The following is a 25,058-nucleotide window of genomic DNA, read 5'->3' on the forward strand; positions in this document are numbered from 1 at the left end:
TGTCACACAAAATAGCAAACAGATGTATATTTGCAAACCGAGGAGCGTGCATGTACAAGTACTGTATGGGAAGAGTTACAGAACTTACACCACCTGTGTTAATATTATAGCCGTAAAATCTAGGACCCAAATTTACAGATTGTTACATTTCAGCGCATCTCATGATTGACCCTGCTTGTACTAGGTATCTCAGGTTCTTGCATTACAACGCCCGTTTGGCACTGGCATCCATGTCGGCTACTCAAAATCTGCTAAAACTCGCTCTTCCCTTCAATCCTACTCACAGTCAGGTCCGGCGCAACCTCAGTGTTTTGGCTTCTTTGGAGGCAGCGGAGGCATGCCTCCAGACTGGGCACTTCGTTTGATGCCCAAAAAGAGCTCCACCTATCAAAGAAAGCATGTAAGTCAGTCAGTCACTCATATCTCTCGATATGGCCAAATCTACAATGTACAGTTAAGTGAAGAGGGCACAACCTTTTTGTCCCCAAGCATGGGCGTCAAACTCCCAGGATGTGATCTCTCCACGCTAGCAAAACCACTAGCGTCACCTGCCGGACTACATCACATAGAAAAACTTGATCAGCCATCATATACCAAGAAAGAAACTAACAGGAAGACATATTACTGAAAGGGGGGGAGCTAACGAGTAACATGAGCCGTTTGATGAGATGATAGGTAACTAGACTGAATTGGGGTTTGTTCGTATACAGTTATCCACAACTCAATCAGTGTCTCAAAACAAAAATCATCAATGTGGCCCTCGAGCCATTAAAATCATAATCCAAATCACCCAAAACTTATCCAACGGTCCATATCCAGAAGTTAAGCAGCATCCCGAAGTGAGTTTGCACTAGATAGTAGATACCAAGAGTAAAGTCCAGCATCAGCAATGAGTAATGACCAAATATACATTAATAACCTGAGCTACCAAACAAAAGGAAATTTGGTAAAACTAAGAGTGCCATAACCCCTACAGATCCAGACTAACTTCAGAGCATTTTCTGTGAAGGCATTTGAGGATATCAAAGCAACAAAAAAAAGACCCCACGAAAAAAAAGGCACTAAGAATGCATAATAGCATCAACACGACTAACAAATATGCACTATGCAAATTGTAAGTGTTTACCACATACCCTGATTTTGCATTGCCACTTAAGACAAGGTATGGTGTTTGGCCACGAGCTTGAGCCTCTCTCATCTTTTCCGCGGACATCAAAGGCGTGTCAGAAGATTTCATTTGTTTTGTTTTCAAATCATCCTGGTACTTCTTCTGCCGTTTTTCCAGCTTCATTTTGCCTGGTCCCTTGCCGTGGAATTTGTGCGACAGATCCCGAAATGCCTCCTTAGGTGTCATCTGCAAGAGAACATGAAGTAATGGTAAATAGCATATAATTATGTTGAGGTTACACAAATACAAATGGAACAAATAAACTAGTATCAGCCTAACAGAAAAGGTTGGTACAAAAAATGTACATATCAAAGTGTATATAGTGGTAAAAGGCAGTCTAGCTAATGTTGTCTAAATTTACCACCAAGATGCAGTTCAGTAGATTAGACTTCATAGATAGGAGACCCAGGTGTGAGGGTGGGTAGGATAGCGTGCAGATGATTACTTACCACTCGACCGAATTCATCCATTCTTTCTATGCGAATTTCTTTTGGTCCATCCTCAATACCAACAAGCTTGCTTTTCTTCTTGTCTGTGGTTCTGCCTCCCCAGTTTGTGCCCTCATTGAGGGTACCTCGCTCCTGAAGAAACTTCAAAGCTCCAGCCAAACCCTTGCCAACTGCAGCTTCATGCACAACCTCATCCGGTATGACTTCTTCTTCCTCTGCATCCTTTTTAGGGTCTTCAATGACAGTTTCCTCTTTGATCACTCCCAATCTGTTCGTGTCATCTTTTGCTACGGTACCTGAAGGCATATCATCATCATCTTCATCCATAAACACATCTTCTGCTTCTGGCTTGCGTGTCTCTGCAATAAGGTAACAGCAGTAGTTAATATAAATACAAATAGTCAAGCTCTGTACAACTGTTACAAAGTTCATTACAAAAAACTTCAAGTAGGTTACCTTCATTTAACTGCAGGCCCCACACAAACTCTTCCATCTCTGTGATAACAACTTTATTCTGTTGTGCATCTCCCTCTGCAGCATCAGCATCTCCTTGGCCCTTGTTCGCAGTAGCCAGTTCTGCTACAGACTGAGGACCAGAACCAGCAGCCTCTTCCTGCTTCCTTAGAGATAGCTTCCTTGCTTGCTCCAGAGACTTCTGCAGATCTTCGTAATCATCACCAAAAACCAGTTCTTCCTCTTCAGCTGGTTTACCAGGCATTTTCTCATGACGCAATGCTTTTGACGCCTCTTCAGCCTTTGAAATGGCTGCTTGATATGCAGTGCTTCGCTTTTCAGCATCAGCCTTTTGCTCCATCTCCCTAGCAGCCTGTCGTTTACCATCATTCCTTGACCCACGATCAGCAGCTCCCAATCCAGAAGCAATAGCTTCTGCTTCAAGTGCATCAAGATCTAGCTTTTCTTTCTTCCTATGGGATTTCTTTTTCTTTGGTTTCTTGAACTGAAGCATCTCATCAGCGGTAAAGTAATCTGATGTCATCTTTGCTGCAGAAGTAAGGTCTTCTGTCTTTTTCTGAACAGAACCACCTTCAATCCTTTTGCGGAGCTGTCAACATGAAAATGTCAATTAGTATGTATGCAAAGCTCCATCTGTGGTATATCCAGGTTGCCCCGGATAACTACACTAGCAATCAAAGTTGTCAAAGTCGTGACTCAAATCGTAGAATCGCCCGACTATACGATCCTACTTTTGGAAAGCGATCTGACGCGTAAGCAGGGTCGTTTTTGGTTGAGTCGTCGTAGAATCGCGCTACTAGTCGCGGGATCGTGTGAAATCGTGCGCTGAGTCGCTTACGTGCACGACTCTTGCCAAGCTCTAATCCAAGCCTTTTCTTTAAGATGGACGGTCGATAGCCCATGTGCTAACCCCTAAATATACTGCTACATTCTCCTTCCTGGCGCATTCGATCCTTTTGCTGGCGGCTGTGCTCATCTCTCTCCCTCAAACTTCTCATCTAGCCATCTACATCTGACGTATAATTTCTGAGATCCATGCCAAGGTGGTAAGCTCTTGGAGGGAAAAGGAATTGCTGACAAGGTCAGAAGGTGCTCCACTTCACACGTAATGTTCAGCTTGTTACTATTCTTTATTTTATTATAATCAGATCTGGTGTGAAGTGAAGGCTCGCCTGCATGGGTGCAGTAGCAACTCAATTACTAATGGGCTTAAACTATTAAATAGTAATCAGCTAGCTAGCATAAACATGGGGATTTACTTCGTAATTATTCCTCCATATCAGATTAGTTGACCTAAACTTGTCTAAACTCATATGTATCTACACACTAAAAATATGTTTAAATACGTGTGAATCTAGACAAATTTAAGTTAATTAATTTAGAACAGATGGAGTTGGATGTATCTAATTTGTGAGTGATTATTTATTTTAGGACAATATGTCTACCATGGCTAGCCAAGGTTCTAGCAGTACAACGAAAAGGAAGAATGCTCCTGGAAATCGGTCTGACATTGGATGGGGTCATGGAGAGGAAGTTGATCCTAAAAAGAAAACAGTCAAATGCAGATATTGCTCTGTCGTTAGAGGAGGAGGGATTTACAGGTTGAAGCATCATTTTGGCAGGGACTGGTTTTAATGTGGAGCCTTGTTCGAAAGTACCTGATGATGTCCGAGCAATGTTCCTGAAGCTTTTACATTATCAAGAAGAAGAGAGTGATGCAAAGAAGAGGAAGTTAGAGAAGATAGCCAGCGGTTCTCAAGAACAAAATGCTCCAGCAGAGAATGACCAAGGTCAAGATGGAGATCAGTTGGCTAACACACGTAAATCCCAAACAACTGTGAATTTCTACAAAAACAAGAGAGAGAGGAGGTTTGCATTCAGATTTGCCGTTTCTTCTATACCTCCGCTATTTCATTCAATGGCGTCAAGAATCCAGAATTCATAAAGATGGTTCAAATGATAGGTCAATATGGTAAAAATCTAAAGCCTCCATCGTACCATGAAATAAGAGTAAAATATCTCAAGCTAGAAGTTCAGAGAACAATGAATCTGGTTGCTGAATTTAAAGAGTGGAAAAAGAAAGGTTGTACAATCATGTCGGATGCCTGGACCGATAGAAAGAGAAGATCCATATGCAATTTTCTGGTGAATAGTCCAAAGGGTACTGTTTATTTGGCCTCCGTTGATACTTCTGATATCTCCAAAACAGCCGACAAAGTTTTTGCAATGCTAGATGATGTTGTTGAGATAGTAGGAGAGGATAATGTTGTGCAAATTGTGACGGACAATGCGGCTAACTATAAGGCAGCTGGCGATCTATTGACGGAGAAGAGAAAAAAGTTATTCTGGACACCGTGTGCTGCACATTGCATTGATCTAGTTCTTGAAGAATTTGAGAAAAAGATTAATATGCACACCACAACAATCGCAAAGGGACGGAAAATCTGCACATATATTTATTCGAGAACATTGCCACTTAGTTGGCTGAGAGAGTTCACTAAAGGAAGAGAGTTAATTAGGCCAGCAATCACAAGATTTGCTACTGCTTATTTGACATTGGGTTGTCTACATGAGCTGAAAGGTGCATTAGTCAACATGTTTAGTTCAAACAAGTGGAGGGGTAGCAAATTTGCTGCTACAAAAGAAGGCAAGGAAGTTCAGCAAATTGTATTGGATAGCCGTTGGCTTTGGCCTAATGTTGCACTATATCTGAAAGCTGCACTGCCACTTATAAGAGTTCTTCGATTAGTTGACTCAGATGAGAAGCCTACAATGCCTTTTATTTTTGATGAGATGAGCCATGCAAAAGAGCAGATAAAGCAAAATTTTAGCAATGTGAAAAAGAGGTACATCACTTATTCATGCTTGATGCTAAGTATGGTGTAGATTCTTGTCCTAATATCTATACTGTATGTTTACTACTCTGCATTTTCTCTGTACAGGTATAAGCAAATATTCGAGATTATTGATGAAAGATGGAACACACAGCTCCATAGGCCTTTGCATGCTGCTGCATACTACCTGAATCCACATTGCCATTATAGTGCCAATTTTAAGGCTGCAGAAGTTTAACATGGCCTTTACACATGCCTCGAGAAAATGGTTCCTGATTTAGATGAAAGAGTGAAGATAGACATACAACTTGATGCATTTAAAAATGGATTGGGACTTTTTGGGATGGAGTCAGCAGTTATGACTAGAACAAAGAAAGCTCCTGGTTAGTTACTTTGCACAAGTGCGTGTCAACTTTATAGCCATGTTATTGTTTGTTTAAGTAACATATTCTTAATTTCTTGCACCAGCGGATTTGTGGGATTCATATGGAGACGATGTCCCTGAGTTGCAAAAAATTGCTACTCCCTCCGTTCCTAAATATAAGCCATATAGTTTTGGCATGGAAATTAAAGAACGCACATTTAGACAAAATTACACCATGCTTGGCTGCGATTAACCCTATGCAATTGACGTGAGCTAATAGAGGATTTTGCAATGGATAAGGAAACCTAATAAAATCCCTAAAAATGGTGTCCATACAAGTGAGGCAATGCAATAAACCTTATATTTTGGAATTTTCTAAAAAAATTATATGGACCGGGTTGCGTAAAGACCCCTAGAGACACCTCCTCATGCAGGCAGCTAGTGTTTCTTCTTCTTTTGAAACAATAGAGATTATCACGCCCAAGCCATATAAAATAGAGAGTGGAAATGCCAGTTTTGAAAGAATTGGCACTTGAAAAGAGGTGATCTGCTTTTGGCCGTGAGCGAAATTTTAGTGCCTTTGAGCAAGTAAGAACCTTCATTTTTAAATTCGTTTCTTTGAAATATTATATAGAATATTTATGTGCAACACACTGATGATGTTATTCTGAAATTTGTGTAGGTACACTCTAAAAAAAAGAAATCGCTTGCACCAAGAGAAGATGAATGATTTAGTCTTCGTCATGTATAATTTGAAACTGTTAGATAGGCAAGCTAGAAGAGTAAGATGGGCAAAGGTGACCTATAATGCAGAAGATGTTTCTTCTGATTATGAATGGATAACTGAAAAAGAGGAACCTGTTCTTCCTCCACAGAAGAATTGGTTACGTGCTCTCGATAGAATTGCCCATAGGGAATCAGAGAAAGAACAAGAAGTTGATCCCGAACAGGAAGTTGAGAATATGGTCAATAATTTAACTGAAGCATGTACGTGGAGTTACTTTAGAATATTATCATATTATTTCCTTCTTTATATTATAAATAACTATTATTTTTCCTTTTTGCTAGGTGGAGATGATCTTGGATTGGACCAAGATCTTGATGGCTATGACTTAGAGGACTACAATCCTGATGATGGCGACGACGACAACAATTAAGCCCCTTATACGTCTAAATGAGGCTGTACTAGAGCTATACCATCCACAACGAATGAAGAAGAAAATGTGAATTTCAACGACCTGTACTAATTTAGTACTTATTCTTCTTTAACAATGTGGTGAATTGTTTACTATTGGTTGCTTATATATTTTTACCAGTGTCCTATGATGAACCTGTATGTTTGAGACCTATGGCAGCTCAATTCTATTTTTGGTTATGCACTTATGCTACTTAAGTTGAGATATATTAATTTTGTGTTCATTCTCTTTCGAATTATACACTCTTGACCCTTTGTCAACTCATGGAAATATCTAAAAATCATGTGTTGGTAGAATCGGGTAGAATCTTAGATTCTACGACTCGACTTTACGATACGATTCTACTGGAGCATTTACGATCCGATTCAGAATCGCGATTCTGACAACCTTGCTACCAATGGCATCTTATGCTTACTAGGGAAAATATAAGTTACCTCTTCCAACTTCTTCTCTGCTTCACCAGTGAAGCGTCCACCTTCATCAAGTGTCACTCCCTGTCAAGCGAAGGGGCAAAACGGTTAAAGAAACATCAATAAAATATCTACTAACTGAAGAAGAACAGCATGTTTACCTCATCTTCCATTGGATCATCATAATGCGATAGCATAGGTTTCTTTGACAATGGGTCATCACTGAACCTACCGACAGGTTGAAGAAAACATATATTAGAAAGAGAAAATCAATCAAAGGAACATCACAAGTAGTACGCTTACTTGTCCTCGTATGTTCCTTTCTTCTGCGCAGCCTTGTAAGCTTCGTTTCTTTGCTTCTGCTCACCAATCTCGATGTTCTCAAGCATATCAGCCTCTACAAATTTTGTTTTTTACTAAAGTTAAAAAAAGGTTAGAGGGAACATGTAATAATAGTAAGTGAAACAACAACAGCACATTACCTTCATTGATGTCCCCGTCAGCCAGGATACTCTGATCTTTGAGAGTCATGACAACTGCTCCACCTTCTATGACTTTGTCAAGCCCATGAAGAACCTTCACTCCAGATAAGTGATCTTTTCTCAAAACAATAGGGGAAACAAGAGGAAACATGTTACTATGACTGCTATTGACAGAATACTATGACTAAAAATAACTCATAACAGCAACAAATAATATTAATGGTTGACAAAATAAACTTTGCTAGTTCAAAGGATCTGTAGAGGACTGACTACCTCCGCCATGTTTATCTTCCACATCATCATCATCATCATCACTATTTTCTGCCAACATATCATCCTGAAAGTTTGAACACATGAAATTTCGTAAATAACATGTATCATGCTGGACAATATACCCAAAACCAATCATTAAATCATAACCTGTTCCTCAAATACTCGTGCAAGACGTAACGCCTTCTCTTTTTCAGCTTGTCTTTTTTCGTCAAGTTTACGACTCTTGCCTACCCATGATAATATCTCTGAAGCATCATCTTTATCATCCAGTATTCCTCCTTCTTTTTTCTCCTTCAACCTTTCTTCCTTTGCCCTGAAGCAAATAACCTAAATTAGAAATTATTTGTACCGTCAAACGTTCAATGGAGAGATTTGCCAGCGAGGCAAATTCTTATTACTGAAAAAAGGCTAGTGAAGTGAAAAGAAAGATTTACTTAAGGGCATACCTAGCGATGCGCTCCCTGAGGACAGACGTGGAGGCCTGGTCAGCCTCTCCTGAGGGATCAACTCCCTTCTTCTGGTCTCCCTCTTCGTGCTTAGACAAATCTGCCTCTTCTCCGCGGTCCTTTCCCCTCGACTTGTCATGTTCTCTATCCTCCTTCTCCTTGGTCTTCTCCCTGTTGCGGCTCCTCTCTTTGTCCCTATCCCTCCGCTCCCTCTCTGTATCCCTTTCCCGGTCCTTGACTCGATCACGGTCCCGGCCACGGTCACGCTCTGAATCTCTGTCCCTGTTCTTGCTGCTATCCCTGTCCCTGTCTCTGTCCCTATCCCTATCTCTGTCCCTATGTTTGGTATCATCCTTGTCCCTCCTCCTCTCATCCTTATCTTTCTCCCTATCCTTGTCCCTCCTCCCACTGCCCTGGTGATCCTTCTCTCTTCTGTGCCTATCCCTCCTGTCCTTGCCACGGTGCCTATCCCCACCGTCGATATCCATCTCTTCCACCACCGCATCCCTAGCATCGTCAGCCTCCCCCATTACCACAGTCCAGAATCAACAGAAAGCAGCAGCTTCCTGCCCTGGAAAATTACAGGATGGCAATCAGCTAGAGCATATTAAACAATGGAATACCTGCCCCCAAATTCATTGGCATCATAACACTTCAATTGAAGGAGTATAATGGATCTCGTACATTTTTTTTAATCTATTGGATTGCCCCATCTCTTCTTACTAGTAAACAGGTTTCTAAGACATAACAACAAGTAGCCCATACGAGAAGACCCTATGCTCTGTTGGGATGTTTGCTTTGGGGGGGCTAGGTATTGTATTGGGTTGAATGTCTAATATCCAGGATATTGATATTGAGAGTGAATGCCAATATTTCTGTTTGGATGTGTTAGATATTCGGTACCCAGACTAGATATTGAGGTTGAGTGCCAAATGTTGTTTGGATGGGTATAAAAGGATGGATTTCATTCCTATTCGGTACCTAGGCAGTACGTACCAACATAAATATGGCCGAATAGTTTGGCAACCATTATAAAAAGTTCAATTCATAATCCACCAAAACTAGCAAGCACATAATACAAGTTTGAAGCATACAAACTACACAGTCTCATACGCGGATTGCAAGTTGTTAGTCTAGCAAGCACATGAAACAAGCGCTCATGAATCAATCAAGGCAACATCTGCAACCACTCCTTTCTAACATCCATGGGGAGCACGGCATGCAATCTGTATAGACCAGTTTTAATTAGCGCACGGCATGCAATCTGTATAGATCGGTTTCAATTAGCATGGCATCTGTAGAAAGTAAATCGTACAAAAACACATCACAGCTAGGGATCAAATAAATTGGGACAGAGATGAGAACAACTCCAAACGGAGCAGATCGAAGGGACATACCTGCGCGGACGTAGGTCGCCGGAGCTCCGGAGGTGGTCGATGGAGCACCTACGAAACCTGCCACGAAAATACAGAAAATGAGATGGGCGGGCGGGAGGGAGGGAGGGAGATACCACGGGAGAAGTAGGCTCGCTAGGGTTGGAAGGTAGGGGGGACCCCGGCGGAGCCGTTCTGAGGCGGAGATGGATGGCGGGAGGCCAGGAGGGCAGGGAACCTGAGCCGGCGCCGGCGCCGGCGCCGGCGACGTTAGGGTTCCGCACTTCCGCCTCCGTCTTGGAGCGAGAAGGAATCGGTGTGGGGAGCGAGTCGAGCCGAATACCGACCCGAACCCCTAGGGTTTGATGGATCGCACGCGCAACGGAAGATATAACGCAGGGGGGTGGGGAGGAGAAGAGCCCATACCTCGCGGCGGCGGCGTTGGAGCACCCACGGGGATGACGGCGTCCTCGGGGAGCGCGGCGCTGCAAGGCAGACGCGTCGTGCCGCGCGCCTACCAGTTCCTCGAGCGGGGAGGGCTTCCTCCTCCTAGCCCAGCGAAAGGAATCGCGCCGGGTCCCAGCAGAGGTGGAGGAAGGACGCGACGGCGCCGAGGTTGGAGACGGCGGCTGCGCTCCGGCGGGTGGAAGAGGAAGAGGAAGAGGGGGCGAGAGAGCTGGAGGACGAGGGGGACTCCGGGACTGGCGGCTAATTTGGGCCTGCCTGATGAGATGATGTCGGTGTCGGTGATGGTGTATCGCTAGCTAGCCAAGTGGCCCAGCCCAACTAAGGCCCGCACGTCACACGCACCATTTGATTTGAGCACAGCGTATCGATGACCAGATATATGGAGTATTTCTCAAAAACAAAAATGAAAGAACCTCCTAACTCAAAATTTTATGTTCAAAGATAAATCTTCCTACTGCTGGTGCCATTACAGCACTTGTGCTTCTGCAGCGTGCGACTCATCACTGTATCATAACAGAAGAAAAATAAAAACAGATATCCAGGTCACCTCAGTTCCAGATTCACTACTCGCCATGCACACTACCACTCTGACAAACACCTTTGAATCTGAAACCTACTTCCGATGCGATTGCTTTGTGCATCCTTGTCAACAGTTGCGGCAGAATGTGAATGGATCACCCAGCAACAAGTTATCTACGGCGCATACAGAATTTGCTCACCCGTTAGCAAGACGGAAATGTTTCACTCAACAGAAAAGAAAAAAAAAAAAGATGCCGAGAACGCCAGGATCAGCATGCGCACGGACACGCCGTGTTGATGTTTTGCCTTGTCCACGCCGTCATTCTTCGCTCGCCGGTGCACCGAAGTGAACTCGAGTAGCAAAGTGCTGGATGGAACCAGATGCCGGTCTCGAGTCTCTAAGCATTGAAACCTATACAAAGCGTTACCAAGTCTCTGTGAGATTCAGGTGAGATCAGTTTTGTCAGAGAAAGAGAGGAAACCGCCGCATGCTGCTACCTACCTTCGGACTGCTCATATTGCTCCCGAAATACCCGATGCCGAACGACGAGGAGGAGTACGCAGCGACAAGCTCGGTGGCTTCAAGTACAGGCAACTCCCCTCTCTGCAGAAAATGTAGTGTTAGACCAAGAGCGGAGGGGTTTGCTCGTCCAACCTCGGAGCAGGTGGGTTTGCGAATGAAAACACCTTTATAACGTCAGCCTGAACCAGCAACAACCCCGCGCCGGTGTCGTGAGACATCTCGCTGCTGCTTTGAACCGCCGAGCGCAGAACTTTGGTGCAGGAAGAAGCGGGTCCTGATGGTGACCTGAGAAGAAGATACGTATTGAGCATGTAAAGCGTCACGTTGAAATTTTAACAAGGAAAACAGAAGGAGAGCATTATGGAAAAGACAGCTAGTGTACACGCTCTTTCAGTTCACTGAGGCGGGAACATGATGTATATGTGAGACGGTCATTTTTTAACATACAAGATAGAATTGATCTTCCAGTACAAATGACATGGTGGGCAATTGTAAAATGGAAAACTATACATATGAAATGCGCCAATTTTGAAGGAAAAACGTACAGAGATGCCGAGACACAACATTCACGGGAAGCAAATCCTCTAATTAAGTGTTCACCAGCTCCGGTTGCACAACACCCAACTATGAATGGCGTGCCAAAGGGTCCTTTGGATGAAGCCCAGCACCCAGAGCCATACATAGCAGCCAACCCAACCCGGCCATCTACCTGCATGAACATCAGGGTTCTTATTAAGGTATGTTGCATCTACTAGACTATATGCAAATGCAGAAGTGACAAACCTTGCTCTTTTGTCCAAAATAGAGCAAATTTTGAAAATGAAAAAGGGGGCTTATGAAAGAACAACAATTCCAAGTGCACTATTGATATATTAGACGTGAGTGATGAAAAAACTGACAAACAGACCTTTAGAGCAATGCCACCACTAGATGCACCTGATGCCACATTCCCATGGTCATCGATACAAACAACACCAACAGTATCCATTACACAATCTTGGTCATCTTCCATGATTGGTTGGGTGAATATCTTCGCCTTCTTTACATTGTTCAAAATCTCAGCTTCAGCCCCTAAATAAGATGGGGCAGCTTAGGTAGACTGTTTAAGTACAAATACTTCTAGATGCCGGAAGATGCAGCCAAATGATCAGCATTGGTACCAATCAGAACGAAAAGCACAAACAAATCACCACTAGTACCACAAGCTAGATATTTGGGTGCTGAATATTGGAATATATTAATTTAGAAGACATTTTATAAAGACATAATAGCAGCTAGATGACCATTTATGGAACCAAAAACAACTAAACAGATGAAACGAAGATAACAAGCAGCCGAACATATTAGGCCGTAATGAAAGCACTACTTTATAAGTTATACCACACTATCAATGATCTACTCCCTCCATTCGAATTCTATGACAAGAATTATGGAACGGAGGGAGTAAGTATCAAATCGTTGTTCTGGCCCATACTGTGCAAATGGGTTGGTTTGATTATATCTGTTGGATGTTGCATTGTTTGTAAACCTAGAAATGTTTTTTGTGCAAATTACATGTAGTATATAAAATTATCAGCAGAATATAACACCTAAATTGAATAACCGTTTGGGCTACAGGTAGATCTTCAAGTCACAAACTAATATTTTAAGAGGCCTTATTGGGTACTGCCCGAGGCACAACCACACAATGTCATCTATTCATCCATGCTACTGAATGGAAGAAAAGAGCTACTAAAATAACAGCTAATAGTTAACTTCCAACTGTTCATTCAATATTTCTGTGTAAAGGAAATGATGTTAATCATACAACATTACAACTGCAGTCCAGTTTCAGAAGATATTTCAACCAGAGGAACATTACATATGGATGAGCTAATATAACCACTAATCCAAGCTAGAATTTCAAATAAATATGCCAGAAACATCAGGAAAAATTGAAATACAAGTGAAATATGAGGAAGGAACCTGATGCTTCCAACTGTACTGAACTTGATTCTGAAGCAGAAGCAGTGGTACGATTTACTGATTCCTTGGCATTGGCAAGCAATGAACTGTATTTTACCCACTGTGCTCTTGCATTCTCAGTCACTAACCACTGACTCCACATGTGAAAAGAGATGGTAAATTACCAGCGATTTAGGAATGAAAAATTGGATGAAAGAGTGGAAGGGGAGATTTTACATTATTTTCCTCCGATGTAGAACCAACTAGGTCGACTCCTTTATCTTTGGCCCATTTGTATGCTCCATCACCCACCAAAAACCTAAGAAACAGCGAATAAGTCAGCAATTCAGAATTACATGTAAGATGGATGGGTGTGCATTATAGAATGCTATCCGTGAGTCGCGAAAAAGCAGTCATCATGCAATGGTCCCATTGTTCAATGATTTAAGTCGTTATTTGCATTACTTATTTCAGCATCAGAGAGAATTGATTCTAACTTTAAAGATCATGGCACAGTCAAATCAGTCATGTGAGTATGTGACGCTAGTGAAAATAACAAGAGGACAGAAAATTACAGAAAGAATAAAGTTCTGGGTAACCAGAACGTGGAGAAGACAGTTGAATTTATTATTACATGGGGGGTATCCGACCAAGCAGTGAAGGACCCATCATCTGTTCCTTTGCCAAGTGTAATGCAACTTGGATAGGATTCTTTATGCCTGATCTATAAAAACAGAAAGTTTGGTCAGAGAGTACCTGAACAAGCACAACACATGCATATCAACAGTAAAATTTCTGATACACTCTCATTTAAAGCTTCTATTATAGGGGATCAAATGCTAGTAAATTTCCACAAGTACCTTGCACAGCTCCAACAGCTCCGTAGGTACCTGTACTTCCATCCATGATACTCGCATCGCATTCCACCCGACCACTCTCAGTCAAACTTGAACCTCGGCCAGCGTTTGCAACGGGGTCATCCTAGTCAAACATACATGAGAATGAAAACTTCCATCACACATTTTGAAACAAGCAAGTGCCGATAAGACTATTATGTACTTGAACCACAGCACTACAGACCTGCTTAAATCTAGAAGGATTGTAAACCTTGATTGTACAAGTAATGCAAAAAAAAAATAGCACTTCTGCTTTCTCATTCTGACATTAGTAAATTGTGACTAAATCATGTGAAACATACACCAAATGATTGCTTTCGTATATTCCACAATTCCCACAGATGTTAATGGAACAAACTATACAAAATAGACACCACGTCTATCCACAGGGAATGACGCATACGGCATACCTCCAACACTCGAATGGCAGCTGCAACAGCATCAAGACTCGAGCCACTGCCCTGCAAATAATATACAAGGAGCATTAGGAATTCACTAGAACAGAGGTACATGGATGCTTGCCAAGTCACATCATAGTATCCCTAAGAGCTCTAAGCTCCCAGGGTTGGGAGCGCCTCTGGTGCATTTGCAGGTCGTTTTCGCTGGTCCCACTGGAGATAGTGATTGGCTGCACGTATCCTTTGGTTAGGGCTCTACCCTGAAAGAAAACTTGCACACGAGGTTGACCCGGTCGGCTAGCCTGGAACCGACTCGCCGCCACCGCCTACCTCCTCCACCTCGCCCGTCCTCACTCCTCCCCTCCCCCACGCATCTCAAAAAGATCAAAGGCCTGGCCCGGCGAGGCCTGCAGCACCACCCCAGGTGCTTGCTGTGCGACCAGCTGCCGGAGACGATGCATCACCTCATCCTAGCCTGCCCCTTCTCTAGGCAGGTCTGGCATGAGGTGTTGGCACGCCTGCGCATGACTTGCCAGCCACCTACTGACGCCGACGCAACCCTGGACGACTGGTGGCGTCAAGCGAGGCAGCAAACCCCCAAAATCATGCGCAAAGGCCTGGACTCCATCACCCTACTCACGCCGTGGCTCATATGGAAACACCGCAATGCCTGCGCCTTCGACAGAAGCCAGCCATCGATCTTTGGATTGGTGGACGCCATCATGGAAGAGGCAGTTCAGTGGGCTAAGGCAGGGGCTAAGGGTCTAAGGGTAGTGCTGCCAACAACCTGGGACGTGCACTGATGTATTTTCATTTTTGTTCTCTCCCTCTTAGGAGGCTTGTAAAACTCTCTATCTTTTCAATGCAATGAAACGCAAAAGTCTTTTGCGTTTTCTCGAAAAAAAAAAAGATCAACACCCCACGCAATCCCGAGAGTTCGCCTGCTCCTCCCTCAACCCCCAGTCGGCGAGCTCAGAGTGGCCATGGATGTCGCGGGCTCCACATCCTGTCTCTCCAGGTTGTCCTCGACCTGATCTCCTGAACGAACACCCCGAGCTGTTGTTGGTCGCCTCAACGATCTGTTCTGCTTCAACTCTAGGTTGGACTGGTATGGTCTCCACTATTTTCTCTCCTTCCCCATCTTTGCTATTTTTTGGTAATTACGATGGGCAAGCAGGAATAAGGTGTCAATGATTGGATAGATGGACCTGAACTATTATTTTGGATGGAAACTGGCATGATTTTTTTGTCCAGGGTTTGAGTTCATATTTGTGACATTGAAGCATCATGGGAATAATTAATTTTATCTGATTTTATTGGAAGTATATTTACTGCTTTACATGAATCTTTTGCTCACTAATCGATTATTTTCATGTGCAGCGAGTAAAAATACCGCGAGGTTGGTTAATTTCCTTTGCAGGTGCGGGCAGGGCTTCTGCTACCCGTGCGGCTCCAGGACGATGGGTGTATGCCTTTGCATGTGCAGTGAGTACTGATTTGCCTGGTGACTAATTGGATGATCGGTGCCTAAGGGCTAAGTTCAACCCTACATGAGGGAAGTAATTATATGTCCATATAAACGCTGAGAATAGCATTAATTGTTGTGGAGATGTTCATCTAAGACAATATGATTTTTATCAAGATAGCCACAAGCGCGTAGTACTGTTCTTCATCAGTTAGGGAATAAAACCGATTCTTGATTTATCTGATTCAGCAGTTTAGGGATCGTGGAAATATTCATCTAGGAAATGAATTATCATGCATTTTCCCTTCTGTGAGTACCAAATTAAGATTAGTTGGATGCCTAGGGTTTCCTCTAGAGCTGCCTAGGGGTGCTGATTGAGGTTGGCTGGAAGCGTTTTAGGTTCTTCCTGGGGCATGCTCAATGTGTGGTGCTCTAATGGGAGGCCAGCAATGTTGTTTGTTTGGGGCTGATTTGGATGGGTTCTGCAGGTGGGCGTGGTTGCGGTATCTTCTTTTAGGGATTTGGGGTAGAATGGAGAAGGAACCGCAGCCGCCTGTGACTTGGTGGTGTTCTTCAGGGATTGTGACGCGGTTGTTGTTTTGGGGGTCGAGTAGATTCGATTTGGGCCGTGCTTCCTGAATGAGTGTGATGAGTTTTCCTTACACCTAGGGTTGGATTGGTTTTTTTCTCTATTGACATTTGCATAATGTTGGCGTATGTGCTGCTGATGAAATCAGAGGGTAATGAAAAAATAGCCCGAGAAATCAAAGAGCCCCATTAAACAGCACATGCACATCTGCTGATGTCTGGTCCATGGATAAACAGTCTACTATGTGTAGCATGAATAATTTATCAGAGGGTAATGAAAAAAATAACCCGAGAAATCAAAGAGTCCCATTAAACAGCACCTGCTTGTTGTTCGAGTTTATCCACGACTGGCTTTGTCAATCATCATATCACAGACCTGAAGGATTGCTGCACAACTAGATTCATGTATGATGCATGCAAGTAAATCCACCTTGGATAAACTTCAACGTATCAGCCTGAATAACAAGTGCTCTATCAAGAAGGCATGCACACCAATCAGTGCTCTATCAGCCTGAATAAATTATAGCACAATCATCGTTCTCTGAAAATTCTCTTTAGTTGTCATCAGACAACGATGATTGTGCTACAATTTATTGGTGTTTGTAATCATTAGAACTGGTCATTTGTTATTTCGTTGTGGATTTTCTATAGGCTACAACGAAACTTTTGTTGGCTACCTAGATGATTTCAGAGGGCACATTGATACTCCACACATGTTTCTACTCTTAGGCAGTATCTCCGCCTTTTCAGTTGGCTTCTTGCTTGCTTAGTTCAATATGGCAGCAAGAATATGTAAGGTTATCTTTTTGTCTGCATCCTTCACTACATATGAAAGAATGCACCCAAAAAGGCACGTGTGACCACACTTTTTCACGTTTTGATTTATCTACTATATGTATGTACTATAAACCTAATGAATTATCTCATGTTTACATTTCTCAAGGTGCTAGCCTGAAATGCAAGAAATATTTACTTCACATTTTCTTCTGATTTTGCATTTACAAATCAGCTTATCATATATTCCTGGGCGTAAATAACAAATTACCATATCATGTTTTTTTCCTGAATTTCCTGCCTAAGATGTGGACACTTAAGTCAACGGTTGGAAATCCAAAAAGAACTCGGTAAGAATTTATTTATCTACCTCAATATATCAACTCTACATTTCTTTTAAGAAAATGAATTCAGATGAATTATCAGTTTTTCTTGAACTTCCAGTTTTAAATATGAAGCTTACATTGCTAAGAACACTCAGTTGGCGAACTTGAACTGCCTTAGTGATGAGGGACAGTAAAGAAAATAAATTAAAATAAAACAGAAGTAAGATCCAGTACTAGCTTCTACACACTTCTACTATATTCTAGGAAATAGAATCCTTTAGTCACATATGTTGTAGTAGTTTCTAGCATGTTCTAGCTATATGTTGTAACTAGAATATTTGTATCTCTTTTCCTGGCTTATGTAGTGTCCTCTAGAACACTCTAGTTATGAGTAGAGCTAAGGAGAGAAGGCTCATGCAGCCTATAAATAGAGGTCCAGCCTCTACATATGTAACCAGACTATGTACCATCTACCTATCAATAAAGAGAACTTTCTGTTCTTGTTTTTAAGATCTTGGATTAGATCTTGTGTTGAGAGTTTGGATTGAACTCTTGACAGCCCCCGCCCCTAGAGCGATATCTAGCTTACGCCCCTAGAGCGATATCTAGCGCAGCACGTTGAAGCGGTTCCTTCAACATTTGTGCTGTCCACATTGTAGCAACACGGTGGAGCTGTTCCTCCACAACTTTGTCTTTGCTTCGGGTGGTATCGAGCCTGCCGATCCGTTCAAGTTCTTTGGTTCCCTCATTGAGAGCAAGCTGCGGCAAGCAATGGAGGAGTTGGGAAAGAGAATGGATCTTTGCAGAACAACAAATCCAAGCGTTGCGTGAAGATCTTAACTTAGGAGATTTGATCGGCTAGTTGAGATGATCGAAAGGGTGTTCCTCCCACGCCAATGATGAAGAATCATCAAAGGATGGAGAAGATGCTCGAGCGGAGAAGGAAGGGAGGTCATCTTAGAGCAAAAACACCTCAACCACATATTGTTCAGCGTACCTCAAGAAGGCCAACTTATGATGAAATTTCTGAAGATGAAGAAAATGATGAGGGCCTTGAAGAACCTGACCTCTATGCACATCCAAGAGTACCCAACACTACGTATGTGAGGGATACATACAAGGTGAAAGCTGAGATCCCTACTTTCAATGGAAATGTTGATATTGAAGGGTGCCTTGATTGGTTGTACGAGGTGGAGACTTTCTTTGAGGTCATGAATATTCCGGAAGACCGTAGAGTCTCTTTGGTCGCATACAAAGGTGAAAGGAGGAGAGCTGGTGCATGGTGGCATCGCCTTCAAGCTGCACCATGACTCGAGAGGAGAACCTCGTGTGCGATCTTGGCGGCAAATGAAGAACCTTTTAAAGGGGAGATTTTTGCACAGATTATGATCGGATCCTATTTATTCGGTTCGAGAATTGTGCCCAAAGAAATAGGACTGTTTCGGAATATACAGAGGAGTTTCTAAGGCTACAAGTGAGGTGCAACCTTGCTTTGAAACGAGAAGATCAACAAGTTGCAAGGTACATCAATGGTCTCGGTGATGTTATCCGGGATCGTTTAATGATGCGACAAATTTGGTCCCTTGATCAAGCACAAGCTCTAGCCTTAAAGGCCGAGAGGTTGGTAAAAACAAGAAAGGCAAGTAAGGCTCCATATTCTCATACGGAAGCCTCACCTAGGAGTAACTCCTATAAAGCGGAAGAAAAGACCACTCAACCCAAGGAAAAACAACCTGCCCCAAAACAAGTTGGTGGTAAAAGCAGGACTAAGCCTGTGATAAAGTGTTATAAATGTGGTGAAGAGGGACATGTATCTAGCAAATGCCCATTGAGGAAATTTGTCAACACCACAATCCATGATGGTGAAGATGATGAAGAATATGAATGCGAAGATGTAGAAGGACAAGATATTTGTGAAGAAGAGGGAGAAGAGGTGGTATGTGTGATTCAACGCCTCTTGTGCTCAACGCCATGGCAGGACAACACACAAAGGAAGAAAATATTTGAGAGCAAATGCACGGTGAATGGCAAGGTATGCAAATTAGTAATTGATAGTTGCAGCTGCGAGAATCTCATCTCCCAAAATTTGGTGAACCATTTAAAACTTGAGACTCATGATCACCCAAACCCATACACTATTGGATGGATCAAGAAAGGGGTGAATATGAGGGTCACCAAACAATGCAACCTGCCACTCTCTTTGGGCAAGTACTACCGCTCAAATGTACTATGTGATGTGGTTGATATGGATGCCAGCCATGTTCTTCTTGGGAGACCTTGGCAGTTTGATGTGGATACCACACATAGGGGGAAAGAAAATTCGTACTCGTTCACTTGGAACAAGAGAAAGATCATCATTCTACCCAACCAATCGAGATCGTAATAGCTCCAAAGAGGAGGGAAGAGTATGTTAACTATTTCTCACACCTCTAATGAGTTTATGGGAGACTTGAAAGAGGCAAATATGTGTGCTGCACTTGTTGTGAAAGGAGAAGTGCAACCGGAGGTTGAGATTCCAGCAAAGGTACATGACCTACTAGATGAATTTCAGGGCATACTTGGAGAGCCACAAGGCCTACCGCCAATGAGAGGAATTCAACATCGAATTGACTTCATTCCGGGAGCAAGTCTACCTAATCTGCCACACTACCGAATGAGCCCAAAAGAGCATGATATACTCAAGGAAAAGGTAGAGGAGTTGCTGCATAAAGGGCACATTCGAGAGAGTATTAGTCCATGCGCCGTACCTGCTTTGATCTCACCAAAGAAAGATGGATCTATGCGCATGTGTACGGATAGTAGAGCTATCAACAAGATCACCATAAGGTACAGATTTCCTATTCCCCGTTTGGATGATATGCTAGATCAGCTTAGTGGTGCAAGAGTATTCACAAAGCTCGATTTAAAGAGCGGATATCATCAAATTCGCATTAGACCCGGGGACGAATGGAAAACAGCTTTTAAGACAAAGGAAGGGTTGTTTGAGTGGATGGTGATGCCATTTGGACTCTCTAATGCACCAAGTACCTTCATGCACTTGATGAACCAGGTACTTCGACCCTTCTTATCCCGCTTTGTTGTGGTTTATTTTGATGACATCTACGATATATAGCAAGGATGAAGATGAACACTTGCATCACATCCGTAAGGTACTATGTGTACTAAAGGAGAACGAACTCTATGTCAACTTTGAAGAAGTGTGTTTTCCTTCAAACAAAACTTATTTTCTTGGGCTTTGTCATAACACGTGAGGGCATTCACGTTGATGACTCTAAAGTTAAAGCAATCAAAGAATGGCCAACTCCAAAGACTATTTACGAGGTGAGAAGTTTTCATGGTCTTGCAACTTTCTATAGGCGGTTTGTGAAAAATTTCGGTACCATCATGGCACCAATTCTTGAATGCCTAAAGAAAGGAAAGTTCCAATGGAGCAGATCTGCTTGAAACTAGTTTCAAGGAGATAAAGGAAAAACTCTCACAAGCTCCCGTCTTAGTACTACCCGATTTCACTAAAACTTTTGAGCTAGAGTGCGATGCAAGCGGAGTAGGCATTGGGGCTGTTCTATCTCAAGAACGAAAACCCATTGCATTCTTTAGTGAGAAGCTAAGCGAAGCAAGACAAAAGTGGAGTACCTATCAGCAAGAATTATATCTTGTTTTAGGGCTTTAAAGACACAGGAAGTCTATTCTGCCTAAGGAGTTCATTGTTTACGGTGATCATCAATCCTTGAAGCATTTTAGAAATCAAAAGCATGTGGATCGCATGCTAGCAAGATGGGCAGCATATTTAGAGAGGTTTAACTACCTTATTGTGCATAAATCTGGAACAACCAACAGAGTCGCCGATGCTTTGAGTCGTCGTGCATGCCTCTTGACTTCTTTTGAGGCTGAACTTCCGGGCATGGATCAAATAAAAGAGTTGTATGAAGAGGACGAAGACTTTGGCCATGTTTGGGTAAAGCACCTAAGAGACCAACCATTAGGCGACGGCTATTTAGTGCAAGATGGTTATCTCTTCAAGGGTGATCGGTTATGCATCCCAAGAAGTTCTCTACGTGACAAGTTGATTAGAGAGCTCCATTCAAGTGATCTTAGTGGCCATGTGGGACGTGACAAGACTATCGCTAATCTAGAGGCTCGTTACTATTGGCCACAATTGAAGAGAGATCTTTGGAAAGTTTGTTCGGCGATGCCCCATATGTCAAACATGCAAAGGACAGATCCAAAACTCGGGGTTATATATGCCTTTGCCTATTCCCCGAGGCTCCATGGGAGGATATCTCTATGGACTTCGTATTGGGTTTGCCAAGAACAAGGCGCGGGAATGATCTTTGTGTTTGTGGTGGTGGACAGATTCTCCAAAATGGCTCATTTCATCCCATGCCGCAAGACAACAGATGCTCGTCATGTTGCAAATTTATTCTTCCGAGAAGTGGTCAGACTTCATGGGGTTCCACGGTCCATTGTTTCAGACCGTGATAGCAAGTTCCTTCTTTGCATTTTGGATGACTTTGTGGAAGCAATTCAACACCGAGTTAAAATTTTCTACTACGGCTCACCCACAAACGGATGGCCAAACGAAGTGGTGAACAAGTCTTTGGGTAATCCGATCCGTTGCATTTGTGGCGATAAAAAGGGACAATGGGATTTAGCCTTATCTCTTCTTTGAATTCTCCTACAACAACTCCAACCATAGATCAACGGGAAGGAGTCCATTCTCTATTGTCTACACTAAAGTTCCAACACATGTGGTGGATCCGTTGAAGCTACCATCAAAAGGAAGCTCAAAAGCAGCCTTGTCCTTTCCGAGAACTACACAAAACTATTTGAAGAAATTCGCGGTGTCTTGGAGGCACAAAATCAGAAGTATAAACAGTTGGCTGATTGCAAACGGAGGCTGAAATCATTCCAAGTTGGTGATAAAGTGATGGTATACCTCCGAAAAGAAAGACTTCCTCTAGGCGTTAAAGGAAAGCTTAGGCAACGAAAATATGGACCCTTCTCTATTCTAAGAAAGATAAATGATAACGCATATGTGATAGATCTTCCCCCGGAGATGGGCATATCTCACACATTCAATGTGGCAGACTTGGCCCTTTATCATCCAGAACAAGCACTTTATGAAGATAACTCGAGGACGAGTTCTAAACAACCAGGGGAGGATGATGAGGGACAGTAAAGAAAATAAATTAAAATAAAACAGAAGTAAGATCCAGTACTAGCTTCTACACACTTCTACTATATTCTAGGAAATAGAATCCTTTAGTCACATATGTTGTAGTAGTTTCTAGCATGTTCTAGCTATATGTTGTAACTAGAATATTTGTATCTCTTTTCCTGGCTTATGTAGTGTCCTCTAGAACACTCTAGTTATGAGTAGAGCTAAGGAGAGAAGGCTCATGCAGCCTATAAATAGAGGTCCAGCCTCTACATATGTAACCAGACTATGTACCATCTACCTATCAATAAAGAGAACTTTCTGTTCTTGTTTTTAAGATCTTGGATTAGATCTTGTGTTGAGAGTTTGGATTGAACTCTTGACAGCCCCCGCCCCTAGAGCGATATCTAGCTTACGCCCCTAGAGCGATATCTAGCGCAGCACGTTGAAGCGGTTCCTTCAACATTTGTGCTGTCCACATTGTAGCAACACGGTGGAGCTGTTCCTCCACAACTTTGTGCTGCTTCACTTAGACTATAAGCTCTACATTAAATTTTAAAGCAAAATAAGGGGAACTGATAGTAAATTATAAATTCAGCTAATAATCAGGATAACAAAATCTAATGCCAGATCACCATCTAGGATTATGATACATATATGTTTTGGCTGTTCATTTAAAGTTTGCATTACAGAGGTGGAAAAGGGGGGAAATATAGTTGATTATGAAGAATCACCGGGAGCTATAAGTGTTCTTGACTAGGCATAATTATTCTATTAATATCTTCTTTCAGTCATATATTTATCTGTAAAAAAAGACACGCAAGTGTATAGAAAACACCAAAAGTTACTGATGTTTTGTAAAGACAAAGATATTTGCAATTTTAAAGGATTTGTGATAGAAGGCATGTACATGTTTGGTGAAATGCTTAGATATCTTCCCTGTTTAACTTTTCCTGTAATTTTATAATTCATTCAGTAAACATCCCCATTCTTCACTATGTTTTGCCTTGTTTTTTCATATTGCATTTTTTGCTTCTTTAGTTTTAACCTTCTCTGTTTTGCTTTTTCGTTCTGCGGTCAGTGTGTAGACTATACCTATTTTTTCTTTTGCAGGGAGCTAACAAAGGGTTTCAACAACATTGTCTTTGGAAAGGTTGTATTTTCCCTTGTTCGTGTGTAAACATCTTCGAGTACAACAAGTATCTATTTTTTCTTCTGCAGGGAACTATCAATGAATAATCACTAATGCCGATCCAACACGTGGGCATTAGTGATTACTCATTTTCATCATAAAAGGTCTTTCATACATGTTATAACTCATGTAACTTTTTTCTGGCTCAATCACTTTGAGTTTTGGATGACAGAATTGCTATTGTTGATTTTATGCATCGACATAACTTCAATTACAAAATTCCACTGAGTAAAGGAAAAACTATTAGCCTGAAGGGCAACAAACGCGCGCAGCAAAGCGTGCGAGGTCCTTCTAGTATACGACACTATGGGAGGTAGACATGCTTCAGGTATCGGTAACCCAGTGGAAATGCAGACCTACAGATACCAGATCGGGCCCCTTCCCAAATACTAGTACATAGCATTGCCACTAAAACTTTTTCTTAGGGTTGAACCAATAGCGTAGGATTCGTCGGTTCATACAAAATAGAGCATGTTGTTGTTCTAATCTAAGGGCAAAATCCCTTTGTCCCCTCGCTGTGTCAAAAACTCTTTGTGTCGGTCTGTAATATGGTCTGTTATGTTGTGGAGTGAACTGTTAGGCTTTTGCTTTTGGGCATTAGTTGGTTTGTCAAAAACTGAATGGTTGTTCGGTGGCAATGGTTTCAGTAAATGGAACCGGGGTTTGAAGCCCTGTTTTTCTAAAAAAAAAAAAAAAGGGCAAAATCCCCCTGGTACCTATAATCGAACGCTCAGTCAGGCCGCGGAGGACGAGGGAGGAGGAAGGAAGTGAACCATGTAAGGGACTAGGGTTTAGGGACCGGACCTCGCGGAGGACGGCGGCGGCGGCGAGGCAGGCGCGCTTCATGGCCCGGCGGTAGACCTTCTCGTTCGCCGGCGCGTGGAACCCGGCGCCCACGTGCACCGCCACGAAGAACCTACGGCCGAGGCTGGGGCTAGACCCCGGCCCATCTCCTCCTCCGCCTCCTTCCGCCCCGGCCGATTCCCCCTCTCCGACGCGGCCGCCGCCGCCGCCGGTGGCCATGTCTGTGTCCCCGCGCCTGGCCTGACACACGAGGAGGGGACGAAAAGGTTTTGAAAATTAGGGGATTTTTTTTCTGCCCCTCCTTACTGGTACCTCTATGAATTGCCCTTATTTACTTTGATCTTACTTTTTTGCCACTCTTTTTTTTTTTGCCACTCTTTACTTTGCCACTTTACAATTTGCCCTTGTGAATTTGTCCTTCTGAATCATTTCCTCTAATTTTAAGTATTTAGCAAAAGAAAATTGCAAGACAAAACTACCCATGGTTGCATACACCATTGGAATCGAATCATCTGGTTCCGCCTCCTTTTCTCC

General features: G+C 42.7%; 2 protein-coding genes across 2 annotated transcripts; both read right to left on the reverse strand.

The window, feature by feature from the left end:
• Positions 1-10,182, reverse strand: LOC127337086 (SART-1 family protein DOT2). The gene is made up of 14 exons (XM_051363964.1): positions 9,896-10,182; positions 9,494-9,550; positions 8,097-8,667; positions 7,798-7,963; positions 7,651-7,714; positions 7,378-7,491; positions 7,199-7,292; positions 7,057-7,123; positions 6,920-6,979; positions 2,074-2,680; positions 1,618-1,976; positions 1,134-1,354; positions 475-556; positions 1-384 (listed from the first exon to the last, which is right to left on the reverse strand). The coding sequence occupies exons 3-14, from the start codon at positions 8,624-8,626 to the stop codon at positions 304-306; spliced, it is 2,445 nt and encodes an 814-aa protein (XP_051219924.1). The 5' UTR covers positions 8,627-8,667; positions 9,494-9,550; positions 9,896-10,182; the 3' UTR covers positions 1-303.
• Positions 10,183-10,441: 259 nt separating this feature from the next.
• Positions 10,442-24,824, reverse strand: LOC127337087 (putative threonine aspartase). The gene is made up of 11 exons (XM_051363965.1): positions 24,525-24,824; positions 14,230-14,280; positions 13,784-13,904; positions 13,558-13,642; positions 13,161-13,242; positions 12,945-13,074; positions 11,887-12,050; positions 11,525-11,688; positions 11,144-11,264; positions 10,959-11,060; positions 10,442-10,868 (listed from the first exon to the last, which is right to left on the reverse strand). The coding sequence occupies exons 1-11, from the start codon at positions 24,741-24,743 to the stop codon at positions 10,776-10,778; spliced, it is 1,332 nt and encodes a 443-aa protein (XP_051219925.1). The 5' UTR covers positions 24,744-24,824; the 3' UTR covers positions 10,442-10,775.
• Positions 24,825-25,058: the final 234 nt, after the last annotated feature.

This window comes from Lolium perenne, chromosome 2 (assembly GCF_019359855.2).
Source record: "Lolium perenne isolate Kyuss_39 chromosome 2, Kyuss_2.0, whole genome shotgun sequence".
NCBI lineage: Eukaryota > Viridiplantae > Streptophyta > Magnoliopsida > Poales > Poaceae > Lolium > Lolium perenne.